Source organism: Pezoporus flaviventris, unplaced genomic scaffold (genome assembly GCF_033815535.1).
Source record: "Pezoporus flaviventris isolate CSIRO_AGI_PZ_B2104156 unplaced genomic scaffold, CSIRO_AGI_Pfla_v1 ptg000023l, whole genome shotgun sequence".
NCBI classification, from domain to species: domain Eukaryota; kingdom Metazoa; phylum Chordata; class Aves; order Psittaciformes; family Psittacidae; genus Pezoporus; species Pezoporus flaviventris.
The window spans coordinates 5,227,437-5,241,938 of record NW_026892571.1 but is presented as its reverse complement, the minus strand read 5'-3'; the positions used below and the strand labels follow the sequence as shown (position 1 = coordinate 5,241,938).

General features: G+C 63.1%; 2 protein-coding genes and 1 long non-coding RNA gene across 3 annotated transcripts in view; 2 read left to right on the top strand and 1 right to left on the bottom strand.

Moving 5' to 3' along the window:
• LOC133270882 (uncharacterized) overlaps positions 1–14,502 on the bottom strand; it is a 131,785-nt gene that overhangs the window by 34,408 nt on the left and 82,875 nt on the right. The window lies entirely within an intron of this gene.
• LOC133270866 (nascent polypeptide-associated complex subunit alpha, muscle-specific form-like) lies at positions 7,027–12,569 on the top strand. Its single transcript, XM_061456448.1, has one exon. The coding sequence runs from the start codon at positions 7,481–7,483 to the stop codon at positions 12,293–12,295; it is 4,815 nt and encodes a 1,604-aa protein (XP_061312432.1). The 5' UTR covers positions 7,027–7,480; the 3' UTR covers positions 12,296–12,569.
• Positions 13,184–14,437, top strand: MZB1 (marginal zone B and B1 cell specific protein). The gene is made up of 4 exons (XM_061456447.1): positions 13,184–13,484; positions 13,744–13,850; positions 13,935–14,039; positions 14,137–14,437. Exons 1-4 carry the CDS (start codon positions 13,296–13,298, stop codon positions 14,312–14,314), a joined length of 579 nt encoding a protein of 192 aa, XP_061312431.1. The 5' UTR covers positions 13,184–13,295; the 3' UTR covers positions 14,315–14,437.

Here is a 14,502-nt window from a genome sequence, read left to right as displayed (position 1 = left end):
GTGCTCACCTCCCTGATGTGCAAGTATACGTCTGTTAGGACTGAGCACATCTCTCTTGTTGCCCCTGTGCCTAAAGTGACTCCTTACGACAGCGTTTTTGTGTTAACATTTGCTTCCTGTTGGAATACTTGGGGAAGTTGAGCAGAGTTTGTCAGCCACTCGGGACAGGGAGAGGCTGGTAAAACAGCATTTGGAGGGGGTGGTTGTGAAACAGCTTTGGTGTGAGAGTCTTTACAGGCAAAAATCCTTGATTACTCTAGATTAGGAATGTGGCTGGCAGCAGGACGGGCAGCCTCGGTTCTCGTGTTTCCCAGTGGGGAGCTGTGGTGGTTTAAACCCAGTCAGGCAGCTCGTTCACTCACTTCCCCTCTTCTTGCCCTCCCCCTACTCCTGGAGGGAAGGAGAGGAGAATCGAAAAGAATGCAACTCCCACGGGTTGAGATAAGAACAGTTTAGTAACTAAGGTATAACACAGATCACTACTGCTACCATCAGTAATAATAATGATAAGGGAAATAACAAGGGAAGAGAATACAACACCTCAGCACCAGCTGACCCATAACTCACCCCCCCAGCCCGACCAAGCACTGACCGATACCTCCTCCAACCCCAGGGTCCCTAGCCCTTCTGGCTAACTCCCAGTTACATCCTGGGCATGACGTGCTGTGGTACGGAATACCTCTTTGGTAAGTTTAGTTCAGGTGTCCTGTCTCTGCTTCCTCTCTTCCCCTGCTCCCTGGCAGAGCATGAGGCTCACAAAGTCCTTGGCCAAACCAAAACATCACTGTTATCAGCTCTGTTACCAGGCCGAAAGTCAAAACACAGCACTGCGCCAGCTACCAAGGAGAAAAATGACTGCTACTGCTGAACCCAGGACAGGAGCACATAACATGAGTGTGTCCAAAAAGACAATGTTGCTTTTTATACAGTACATAGTTTGTAGAATGTATTTGAAATGCATTGGGCTTTGTTCCAGGTTTGTTATCTTCCCTGTTTGGCTCCCACAGGTATAAAGGGATACAGGTGGGGAGAGCAATTCATCCATAGTACTTTGCACATAAAATCGACTGCACCTTTCATCTAAAGGTATCGAAGGATGTGGGAGAAGCACAATTTTAGGCATCTTCTCTGCAAGTAGGGAAGAGGCCAGGCTGGAGGGGAGATATCATGAGATACAGATTGCTTTTTGAAACACATGACACTGGAAGGTCTCATATAAAAAGCAGTCGGGTGCTCTGCGCGATCATAGCCAGGGTGTTAACGGTTTTGCATGATGGTGGTGTGCACTGTGAGTGAGGGCACTGGGCTCTGAAATGGCTTTAGTGATACATGCAGTAGAACTTGAAATCAGAATGGGTTGGGTTGGAAGGGGCCTTAAAGCTCATCCAGACATGGGCAGGGGGTTGGAACTGGATGAGCTTTTAAGGCCCCTTCCAACCCAACCCAGGCTGGGATTCTATGATCCTAAGGGGAAAAAGGGACATTGTTACAAGGTGTCCAAGGCTGTTCCGTGCTTTTGTGGTTTACCAAAGGTTACCTGCCCAGTGGCCATGGCCTGCTAATTACTTCTGAGGTCTCTAAAGGGACAAAGATTGCTCCTCCAGGACACGCCTGTATGCCTGGATCCAGCCCCAGCACTGCGGGACACACCGTGTCCATATCCATGTCTGTGGTCATGGCCATGTCTGTGTCAGTGGGTGCTGGCGCATGGGGGGGCATACTCCCTCTTCTTGGGGATACCAAGAACTTGCAGATGGGTTTGGATATATATGTAATGATTAAAGGAGAGCCATGAACCTGCCCTGATTGCCTGCAAGGTGAATCCCCACCTCACACAATGAACCCCCACCTCACACAATGGTGAACCCCCACCTCACACAATGAACCCCCACCTCACACAATGACCCCCTACCTCACACAATGGTGAACCCCTACCTCACACAGTGGTGAACCCCCACCTCACACAGTGGTGAACCCCCACCTCACACAATGAACCCCCACCTCACACAATGAACCCCCACCTCACACAGTGGTGAACCCCCACCTCACACAATGAACCCCTACCTCACACAGTGGTGAACCCCTACCTCACACAATGAACCCCCACCTCACACAATGGTGAACCCCCACCTCACACAATGGTGAACCCCCACCTCACACAGTGGTGAACCCCTACCTCACACAATGAACCCCCACCTCACACAATGGTGAACCCCCACCTCACACAGTGGTGAACCCCTACCTCACACAATGAACCCCCACCTCACACAGTGGTGAACCCCCACCTCACACAATGAACCCCTACCTCACACAATGGTGAACCCCCACCTCACACAGTGGTGAACCCCCACCTCCCACAATGGTGAACCCCTACCTCACACAATGGTGAACCCCCACCTCACACAGTGGTGAACCCCCACCTCACACAATGAACCCCTACCTCACACAATGAACCCCTACCTCACACAGTGGTGAACCCCCACCTCACACAATGAACCCCCACCTCACACAATGGTGAACCCCCACCTCACACAATGAACCCCTACCTCACACAATGAACCCCCACCTCACACAGTGGTGAACCCCCACCTCACACAATGGTGAACCCCCACCTCACACAATGAACCCCTACCTCACACAATGAACCCCTACCTCACACAGTGGTGAACCCCCACCTCACACAATGAACCCCCACCTCACACAGTGGTGAACCCCCACCTCACACAATGAACCCCCACCTCACACAGTGGTGAACCCCCACCTCACACAATGAACCCCTACCTCACACAGTGGTGAACCCCCACCTCACACAGTGGTGAACCCCCACCTCACACAATGAACCCCTACCTCACACAATGAACCCCTACCTCACACAATGAACCCCCACCTCACACAATGGTGAACCCCCACCTCACACAATGAACCCCCACCTCACACAGTGGTGAACCCCCACCTCACACAATGAACCCCTACCTCACACAATGAACCCCTACCTCACACAATGAACCCCCACCTCACACAATGAACCCCTACCTCACACAATGGTGAACCCCTACCTCACACAATGGTGAACCCCCACCTCACACAATGAACCCCCACCTCACACAGTGGTGAACCCCCACCTCACACAGTGGTGAACCCCCACCTCACACAATGAACCCCTACCTCACACAATGAACCCCTACCTCACACAATGGTGAACCCCCACCTCACACAGTGGTGAACCCCCACCTCACACAGTGGTGAACCCCCACCTCACACAATGAACCCCTACCTCACACAATGAACCCCTACCTCACACAATGAACCCCCACCTCACACAGTGGTGAACCCCCACCTCACACAGTGAACCCCTACCTCACACAATGAACCCCTACCTCACACAGTGGTGAACCCCCACCTCACACAATGAACCCCCACCTCACACAATGAACCCCCACCTCACACAGTGGTGAACCCCCACCTCACACAGTGGTGAACCCCCACCTCACACAATGAACCCCTACCTCACACAGTGGTGAACCCCCACCTCACACAGTGGTGAACCCCCACCTCACACAATGAACCCCTACCTCACACAATGAACCCCTACCTCACACAATGAACCCCCACCTCACACAATGGTGAACCCCCACCTCACACAATGAACCCCCACCTCACACAGTGGTGAACCCCCACCTCACACAATGAACCCCTACCTCACACAATGAACCCCTACCTCACACAATGAACCCCCACCTCACACAATGAACCCCTACCTCACACAATGGTGAACCCCTACCTCACACAATGGTGAACCCCCACCTCACACAATGAACCCCCACCTCACACAGTGGTGAACCCCCACCTCACACAGTGGTGAACCCCCACCTCACACAATGAACCCCTACCTCACACAATGAACCCCTACCTCACACAATGGTGAACCCCCACCTCACACAGTGGTGAACCCCCACCTCACACAGTGGTGAACCCCCACCTCACACAATGAACCCCTACCTCACACAATGAACCCCTACCTCACACAATGAACCCCCACCTCACACAGTGGTGAACCCCCACCTCACACAGTGAACCCCTACCTCACACAATGAACCCCTACCTCACACAGTGGTGAACCCCCACCTCACACAATGAACCCCCACCTCACACAACGGTGAACTCCCACCTCACACAATGGATAACCCTGCCTCCCACAATGTGTACCTCTGCTCGCACAATAGTAGCCTTTGGCTGCCTGTGCCATGCAAAATGGAGGCACAGCACCATGGCGGGAGCGGCAGGGAGCCAGCGGGAGGGCCGCGGGTCTCCACGGCTCGGTGGAAGCTGAGCCCGGGGCTGGGACGGGGCCGCTCTCAGGTGGAAGCCGTGGCGCGGGCCCTTTAAGACCGGAGAGGGGGGACGCGGCCGAGAGCCTCTGCGTTGCTAGGAGACGGGAAAGTCTCGGCGGCGGGAGCCGCCATTTGTGTCGGCAGTGCCGGAGATGGCGACGGGCGGTGAGGCCGTGGGGAGCCGGAGCCGGGAGCGGGGCCGGGGCTGGGGCTGGGGCTGTGACCGCGGCGGGCATCTCCCGTCCTCAGAGGGGCCGGGAGGGAGATGGGGGGGGCTCGATGCGGGCGCGGGCTGTGAGCAGTGCTGTGGGGCGGGACCAGCGCGGGGCCCGCCCCCTGTCCCGGTCCGCGGGGTGCGCTCGTGTCCCCGCTGCGGGGAGCGGGCCCGGGCCGGGGCTGCCCATGGGCACGGCGGGGCTGCCGCGCTCCGGGCCCCGCTGTGGGGCGGCCGCTTCGCTCCCGGCATCGCCCCTGCGCCGTGCCTGCACCACGGTGCGTACCGCAGAGAGCCCAGGGCTCGGTCACTGATAAACCCGAGCTGTTGGTGTCTGCCCCGAGCGAACACGTTCCACCCCTGGGTGCCGAAGGGCTTGACGCACGGAGCTGCCGGCGTGGCCTGGACGGCCAGACCCCTTCCGAAACCCGCCGGCAGCCTTTGCCAGGCAGGGCCGGTGTTTCCCGCTCCTCTGAGGCTGCGTAACGCGGGTCCGGCATGGGAGAGGCACGGCCTGCCTTCATCCTTGCTGCCTCCCGCAAGCTTCCCAGCCGCGGGAGGCGGGCATGCACAGATCTGGCACAGAAACCGAGTTAATAAGTAAAGGCAGTAGCAAGTCCATAGGCAGCATCACGGTAACTTAAACGTAAATCAGTGTTTAATGAACACGTCCGGCTCAATCCGGTCCACCCGTTGTTCTGTAACGTGTTTGTGCCTCGTTCTGCTCCCACACCCCCACCCCGCGCTGCTCTCAATGGGTGTATTCTGGTTGGTGGGAGAACGGCTGGGACCACCACCGTGCCCTCCTCCCTCTTTCCTGCTTAGAATTCCCACCCCACACCGCACTGGGGGGATGGACCCAGGAGCAGGAGGTGCAGCCTCTTGGTGTGCTGCCCTGCCGGGGCTGCCCAGCCGGTTCCCTCCCTGCTCCAACACACCCAGACAGGTTGTTCCGGCAGCCTCGGGGATGTTGGAAGAAACCTGCCAGGCCAGCAGCCCGTGCTGCAGCCGGCCGTGCTTTTCCCTATGGAGCAGGGGGTGTCCAGGGTCATCCCGTCGCCGGCAGCACTGGGAGCGAGTGCTGGGGAAGCGGATGAGGGGCCGAGCCTCCGGTGGTAGTTTCCATCCACCCTCGCAGCCTCCGGTTTATCACAGCTGTTGACACCGTTTAGGGTTTGGCAAGAGCTGGAGTGGAGGATGCAGCAGGAACAGGAATTGTGCTGGGAAAGAGGCAGAGGGAGGTTTAAAGCTGCTTCTTTACATGAGTTGTTGCCCTAAATCTGCCTCACACAGGGCAGCAGGAGATGTAGGCAGAGGCATGAGGCCCTTTCCCCACCTGCCCAGGGATTGCGGCAGGGATCCTCCCACTAGGTTGATGGGTTTAGGTTACAGCTCCCACAGCTCGTGTTCCCCTTGTCTCTGCTCTGCCCTCCCTCCTTGCCCCAGCAGTGGCACCCCAGATGTACCAACTGGACCAACCTCCCCCTCCCACCGAGGGGCAGTGGCACTGGGAAGCTGGGCATGACCCTTGGCAGAGGAGAGGGAATGAAACAGCATCTCTGGGATGTGGACCAAGGGATCGGCTCAGCCCGAGGGGACTTTCATCCCCTCTGCTTGTACATCCAAATCCAGCAGCAGGTGGATGTGTGCTCATCCCCGCAGTGCTCCCGCCTGTGCCTCCCAGGGCTGGAGCCAGCAGTGACTCAGCAGGTGCCTGCCAGGCTGCCATGAGCTGTGCTGGAGCAGGAGCCGGACTCTGGGATGCTCCAAGGACCCCTCACATCCAGAGGGGGATGGAGCACCCAAGCAGCAGCCCAAGGTTTTGGGGTGCACTGAGCTATGCAGGGGGCTCCTGTGCTGGCCGCCACATCCCACTGGGTTCCTGCAGAGCCAGGCTGTAGGAACTGAGGCCACCCGCGCAAGGATACTGTGATGGCAAGTGCTGCCCATAGGCAGGTCTCCTCCCCTCCCCATGGGCACAAATGCCACCTGCAAGCACAGCCCTGCTGGGCAGCAAAGGGTTAAGCACCACACCGGCTACCATGGAGCCTTCCTCCGTGCCAAAGTTTAAATTTAGTCCCTGCATGAACCCAGAGGACTTGGGCATCGGGTTGCTCTGGGTCTGGCAGTGCCGGCAAGCACCTGCTGCTGCTGCTGTGCAGTGAAAATCCCCCTCCAAAGCTAGGACTGGGCTCCAGCGGTGACAGCAGCGGGGCCGGCACGCTGCAGGGACCCTCGTGCCATGCCAGGCACCCAGCAGCCTGCTCTGAGTGTCCCCAAACGGGCCAGTCCTACCTGTGCATCGTTCGGCTCCAGTGAGTCCCAGAGGTGCTCAGTGCCTGCTTTGACATGAAGCCTTGAGTTGGCTCCTGGCTGCTTGTGACTAATTATGGGGGAGCTGCTGCTTGGGGCAGGGTGGGGTTTGCGGGAAGCCCCCAGGATGAGACCACTGCAGTGGGGCAGGCAGAGGCACTGGGAAAAGAGCCGTGATGGGGATGTAGCAGCAGCCTGGGGCTGCGACTGTGCCCTGCAGGGGATGGGACAAGCCTGCAGTAGTCTGCGGGTCCCCCAGCTAGTGCTGCAGTGGGGGGCACCCATCCGGGTACCCCTATGGGGTGCGGGGTGCTGACACCTCACCTGTGGGTTTGGGGATCAGCGGCGCGGGTGTGGGGCAGGGGATGGTGCTGGCAGCCCCCCGGCAGCCCCCTAAGGCCGGGGGTGGCGGTGGCATCCCGGCAATGCGCTTGGCATCGCCGGCCCGGGCTGGCGCTCGCAGATGTCCATGTGATCAAGGGGCTGCTCAGTGCTGCGCCGGGTCCAGCCGCCGTGAGGGCGAGGCAGCCAGAAGGTCGAGCCGGCGTCCCCGGCAGAGCGTCCCCAGCGCCCGGGAGGGCCCCCCCGGCACCCGCTGGCGCCCCTCGGGGTCACCCCTGCCATGATGCCCCGCGGGAAGAGGGACCCGGTGCTGCTGTCCCACGCCGAGCTGCCCGGCACCGATGGCGAGGGCGGCCGCAGCAGCGGGGACGGCCGGCGCTCCGTGTCGGAGGAGGAGGAGGGCCACCTCCCCGGCCTCCCCCGCGACGACCTCGCCAAGAGCATGTCGGGCTCCTCCGTGTCGTCCTACCACTCTGCCCTGTGCTCCGACGGGACGGAGACCTTCAAGGACTGCCTGGAGTTCCTGGACGAGGAGGGGGGGACCCCCCCCAGGGCTGCCCCCAGCGTCCCCCCGCCGCCCGGCCCCCTCGCACGCCCGCGGCAGGCTCAGCTGTCCATCGCGGCTAAGAATAGCCCAGGGCCGGGGCAGGGCGGCAGGATGGGTCCCCTCGGTGGGGACCGGCAGGCTGCCACCACCGCCACCACCACCGGCAGCGGGGAGCTGGCTCTGCCCAGGGGGATGCTCGGCGAGGGGCCCAGCGATTCGGATGAGGTGGACGGCGAGGTGCGGGCACTCACGGCCAGGGCTTTCCGGAGCATCTCTGGTCCCCCCGGCTCCCGGCTCGACATGTGCAGCTCCCACACCTCCTCCAGCCTCTCCAACTCACTGTCGGAGGACGGCGGGCGGCCGCGGAGGTGGCCGATGGCTGGCGGCGAGCCCCGGGGCACCGCGGCACCTCTCCACGGCAGGGTGTGCTGGCCCTTCCCCGCCGGCATGGACGGGGAGCTGCTGGGCTTGCTGGGAAAGGAACAGTTCGAGTGCGTGGATGTGGAGCTGGAGAGCGGTGAGGCCAGGAAGGGCCATGGCAAGAAGAGGACTGTCCCGAAGCGGCAGATCCTGCTGAAGAGGAAGGAAAGGAAGGAAACAGGTTTTGTCCCCCGGGGGGATGCCCCGGCCCCGCAGCCCGTGCCCCCTGCCAGGAAGGAGCCCCCCAGCAAGGGCAGAGCCATCGGTGAGGACTTCAGGCTCAACTACAAGCAGTTCATGAAGACAGCTTCCCTGGATGCTGACACCAGCAAGACCAGGGCGGCCTCTTGCCTGGTGAAGAACGTCCTCGCCAAGAAAATGCAGTACGAGCAGAGGATCAAGATGGAGCAGAAGGGGCTGCGGGGCAGCTCGACCTCTTCGGGGCCATCCTCCGCCGGCACCGACCTGCTGGGTGATGGTCTGGAAGGCAAGTCCAGCTCCTTATCCCGCTCCGACTGCAGCTTCTCAGCGGAGGACTTGCGGGGTGGCGGGATGCCGGTGGCGCCGGTGGCCATGGGGAACGCCGCCACCACCCACCCCACCAAGGGGGTGGTGCTGAGCAAGGCGACCAGGGAGAACGTCTGCAAGCTGAAGAAGACCTTCAATGAGCTCAACGAGAGGCTCAAGTACCAGGAGGTGATGGAGGGCCACTGGCTGCCCGGCACCACCGAGGAGCCGCCGCCGGAGAGGATCCGCTACCGGCAAGCACGTGCCTTGTTCGAAGCGCAGCCTGGAGTGGGGAAGGTGCTGGATGTCGCCCCGAGGTTTGGGAGAGCTCCGAAGCCCTGGCCCAGCTTGAGGCAGCGAGCCATCTGCCCCGGCCACCCGCAGACCCTGCCCGCCGAGCCCGACACCTTCCCTGCTGTGCCGCCGCGCCGCACCTTCACCTCCCGGGCACAGGACGTGAGGCTGGTGCCGCAGAACCGACACGAGGAGAAGCCCCCGGCGGCGCCGCGCCAGCCCTCCAGTCCCCCGGCACGGCGGTCCCCGCCGCCCGTCCCCCCCAAGCCGGAGGAGAAGGGGAAGGGGCGCATCCCGCAACCCCGCGACGTGCGCAAGCTGCTGAAGAGCAGCTACAACCTCTGCTTCGGGACCGCCGGCGCATCCCGCGGCACCACGGCCCCGCCGAGCAGCGCGGAGCCGGCCCCGGCCGCCCCGCTGGTGATCCACTGCAGCTCGGTGTGCCGCCGGGAGCCAGCGCCGCAGCCGGGACACGAGGAGGTGCCGGCAGAGCCGGCCCCGCTGCGTGCCCGGAGCAGCCGCTCCTCACCCCCGCGCCGCTCCCCCGTGCACATCACCAGGGTCCAGGCCACACGACGGGGTTCGGCTGCAGCGGAGGGGCCGCCGGCGTCCCCCCCGCGCCGGGAGCGCAGCGAGATCCGGGTCCCGCCGCGGGCAGCGACGGCCGAGGGGGTGCCCCACATGGAGACCCACCTCCACGTGCTGCTGGGCCCGCGGTCCGGGGAAGGGTTCCCGGCTCAGAGCAGCGCGGTGCTGCGGACAGAGAAAACCGTCCTGCTCCCGCCGCCGCCACCGAGCCCCACGGAAGGACACGGCCACGGTGGCCCCGGAGGGCTCCCCGGCAGCGGTGACCCCCATCCCGGGTCGGTGGCTGGCAGCACCGCGCCCCCGCAGCCGGGGAAGCCGGCAGCAAGAAGCGCGCCAGAGCCGCCCGCAAGAGAGCAGGGGCAGCCCCGGGCCCCGGCCCGGCTGGTGTCGGTGGGGAGCGGCGGCTCCGAGGGTGGCTCCGGCCCCGTCGCCCCGTTCCGAGGTGGGGAGGGCGGTGAGGCTGCCCCTACCCGGCTGCCGGAGCGGAGGGAGCCCTGGGAGCGTCCACCAACGTGGCCGGCAGCCACCGAGCCGGCTCCTCCCGCTGCCCCGGCGGAGAACTCCAACTACTTGGCAATTCCGGAGAAAGCCCCCAAACCCGCTCCGGTGCCAACGCTGCCCTCGGTCCCCAGCGCGGCCAGCGGGTCCTTTGGGACCCCTGCACTCCCCAGCCCGGCCACTGCACCCTTTGGGACCCCTGCAGCCCCCAACCCAATCACTGCACCCTTTGGGACCCCTGCAGTCCCCAACCCAATCACTGCACCCTTTGGGACCCCTGCAGTCCCCAACCCAATCACTGCACCCTTTGGGACCCCTGCAGCCCCCAACCCAATCACTGCACCCTTTGGGACCCCTGCAGTCCCCAACCCAATCACTGCACCCTTTGGGACCCCTGCAGTCCCCAACCCAATCACTGCACCCTTTGGGACCCCTGCAGTCCCCAACCCAAGCAGTGCACCCCTTGTGACCCCTGCAGCCCCCAACCCAATCACTGCACCCTTTGGGACCCCTGCAGTCCCCAACCCAATCACTGCACCCTTTGGGACCCCTGCAGTCCCCAACCCAAGCAGTGCACCCCTTGTGACCCCTGCAGTCCCCAGCCCAATCACTGCACCCTTTGGGACCCCTGCAGCCCCCAACCCAATCACTGCACCCTTTGGGACCCCTGCAGCCCCCAACCCAATCACTGCACCCTTTGGGACCCCTGCAGCCTCCAACCCAATCACTGCACCCTTTGGGACCCCTGCAGCCCCCAACCCAATCACTGCACCCTTTGGGACCCCTGCAGCCCCCAACCCAATCACTGCACCCTTTGGGACCCCTGCAGTCCCCAACCCAAGCAGTGCACCCCTTGTGACCCCTGCAGTCCCCAACCCAGCCAGTGCACCCTTTGGGGCCCCCTTGGTCCCCAACCTTGCCAGTCCACCCTTTGGGACCCCCTTTGTCCCCAAGCCAGCCAGCACGTCTTTCGGGACTGCCACAGTCCCCAGCATGACCAACTCACCCTTTGGCTACCCATCAGCCTCCAGCCTGGCCAGCGTATCGTATGGGACTTCCTTGGTCTCCAACCCTACCAACAAGTCTTTTGGGACCCCCTTGATCCCCTACCCAGCCAGTGCATCCCTTGGGACCCCTTTAATCCCCAGCCTGTGCAGTGCATCATTTGGGACCTCTTTGGTCCCTAATCCATCAAGTGTATCCTTTGGGACCCCCTTGGTCCCTAACTCAGCCAGTGCATCTTTTGGGACCTCCTTGGTCCCTAACTCAGCCAATGCATTCTTTGGCACCCCATTGGTCCCCAGTCGATCCAGCACATCCTTTGGGACCCCCCTGGTCCCTAACTCAGCCAGTGCTTCTTTTGAGAGCCCCTTGGTCTCCAATCAATCCAGCACATCCTTTGGGTCCCCCTTGGGCACCAACCCAGTCCCCACTTCCTTTGGACACCCACCAGTCTCCAGCATGGCCAGCTCATTCTTTGGATCCCCGCTGGTCCCCAGCCCGGCCAGTGCTCCACTGGGGGCCGGTGTGTCGCCCCTGCCCGGTGGGGAAGTGCCCTGGAGCAAACCCAGCGCCGAGCCCCACCTTCCCCGACCCCCCGAAGGCCTTGTGGCTGCAGAGCACCCGGTGCCCTCAGCCCAGCCTCAGCCTCGCCTCGAGGATGCTCCCCACTTCCTAAGGAGGACTGATGGTGCCTCTCCAAGCAGTAAGAACACACCAAGCTCCACCAAGCCCTTTGCTCCCCACCTGCCCACACAGCGGAGGATGCTCGTGGATCCCGACAGTGGGAAATGCTACTACATGGAGCCCCCACGGCAGCCCCAGCTGAAAACACTGTACGACCCCGAGACCGGGCAGTACCTGGAGGTGCTCGTCCCACCAGTGGCATCGCACACCGGGCTCTACCAAGCTCCTTACAACCCCCTGGTCATGCCACCGGGGGTCTATGGCCCGCCTTATGTGCCCTACAGTGGCTTCCAGGGGCTCCCGGTACCCCCGGCACCCTCTGCCCCGTCTCCAGTGCACCCTGAGCCGCCGGCTGCTGACAACCCCAGCTTCTCTGGGACCTTCAGCTCTGCTCCCAAGGGCGAGGGGCCGCCCGCTGCGGGGGGTCCCGACTGTGGGTACCTGGAGAGCCTGTACTATATCCCCACAGGGATGCGGGCCAGCCCTGGCCCTGGCCAGCCCCCTGCCCGCACCAGCCCTGCAAGGCCCGAGCAGGGACAACTGCTCCGGATGTGATGGTCCTCGATGGATGTGAATGGCCGGGCTTTAATCCCAACGTAAGCATCATCCCCAGCGTGGGAGAGCCCCGCTGTCCACGACTGAGCTGCTGAGGAGCTGAGCAGGAGTTTGCACTGGCTGGACCTCAATGGACTGCATGGGAATGGGGAGGAAAAGCATATCCCAATGTGAGCATGTGGCAGCCCCGGGGGGGGGGGGGGAGCAAAGGGACCAGATGCACGGCCCCCGCTTTCCCAGTGTTGCTGGTCCTGTCCCAAGGAAGACCTGGGCTGTTTGAATGGCCACGGCTGCAGCACGGACACCCTGGCACAGCAGTGAAGATGCTGAGACACCATTAAATGTTCCATCTTCACCCTGTCTTTGTGTGGTCTGTAAAGGGGGTCAGGGGCTCCCGCTGGCACTTTGGGGGGCTGAAGGACTTGGGCACTGCAGTCCATCCATGTCCATCTGTCCCAGAGTGTCCAAGGGGAGCAGGCGGGGGTTCTGTGATCATCAGTAAGCCCTGAACCCAGCCCTTGAACCCCAAACCCCAACGCTGAGCCTCAGACCTCTGATCTGAGTCCCCAGTCCTTGAACCCCAAACTGAGCACCGAAGCTCAGTCCTGAACCTCACATCTCATCCCTGAGACCCAGCCTTGAACTCCAAACCCTGATCCTCAAGCCTCACTCCTGAACCCCCAGCCCTGACCCCAGACCCCATCTCTGATCGGCAAACCCAGCCTTGACCCCCAAGCCCCATCCCCGAGCCCCAAGTCGCCATCCCATCCCCATCGCAGGTAGGATCAAGCCATCCCAGGGAGGGTTTGTGTCCAGGCTCAGGCCTGGGCTGATTCACACCAAACCCCTCCCCGAGAGGGGCCAGGGACACCCCATGCACCCCGCCCCAACACCCCGGGGACGGCCACGTCAGCCGGATGCAGGTGCCTCAGGCACGCATCAGTGCCCGGGGGTTACATCGGCCCCCCGCTGCCCCCCGGCACCACCGCACCGCGGCAGGATGCAGCCGGCGCTGCTGTGGCTGCTCCTGAGCCTGCTGACAGGGACGGGAGGGGAGGGGATGTGCGGGGACCCCCCCGCCGCCCCGGCCCGCTCCATCCCCGCACCGCGGCTCAGCGCCGAGGAGCGGCTCTCGCCCCACATGCCCGAGTCCCTGCTCTGCGACGCCTGCCACGCCATCGCCTTCCAGGTGGGGAGCGGGGAGAGGGGCCCAGCACCGGGAGCGAGAGCCCCGCGGGGATGCTCTGGCTGGGGAGGTGCTGCTGGATCCCCAGAGCAGCCCTTTGGGGCCAGCGAGCTCCCTTGCTCATGGAGCCACCATCCCCATGCAAAAGCGCTTCCACTGCTGGGCCTCAAGGAAGAGGATGCAGACCCCTGCCCGCTGGGGCGCAGGGTCATGACGGAGGCTGCCACCATTACTGGCCCATTTCTGCCCTTTTTCACCCCAGATTGAGGAGCAGCTCAGCAGGGCAGAGGGGAAAGTGGGCAAGAAGGTGCTGAGCGAGTCCGACTACATGGAGGTGCTGGAGAGGAGCTGCTCGCAGGGCTGGGAGAGGTGAGCGGGGTGTCCCTGTGGGGTGTCCCTGGGGATGGGGTGTCCCAGAGGTGGGGTCTCACCACCCCCTGCCTCTCCCCGCAGCTATGGGGTGCAGGAGCTGGATGGGGAGAAGCGTCTGGCGGGGCCGGGGCTGCCAGTGCAGGAGCCCATGAGTGTGATGGTGACGGGGGGCCCCTGGCCGGGCAGGTAAGGGAGGGGGTGTTGGCAGTGGGGGGGGTGCCGGGCACTGTCCCCTCCTCACCATGGCAGGGGCTCGCTGTGCCCCACACGTGGCTCCCCGCAGGCTGTCCAAGATGTGCCACGGCGCCGTGGGGGAGCGGGGCGAGGCGCGGGTCTATGGGGCGCACCGGCGGGGCCCGGCCGCGCTGCGGGAGCTGCTGTGCCACGGGGACAAGGGGCCCTGCACCGGCGGCAAGGCCGGGGGGGCGGCCCCCCCCAAGGCGCTGCAGAACGAGCTGTAGCCCCGCTGCGGTTAATGCTTAATGCCCCGGCGACCTTCGGAACCGACTTCGTCCCCAGCGGGAGCCGCCGCGCCGGGAGGCGGGAGCTCCCCATCGCCGCTGTCGCCGCGTCCCTCCGTGATGCCGCCGACACCCCGGCCCCCCAGCGGGGCTGCTCCGGGCTCTAATGTTTGACCAGCGCGGTGCTG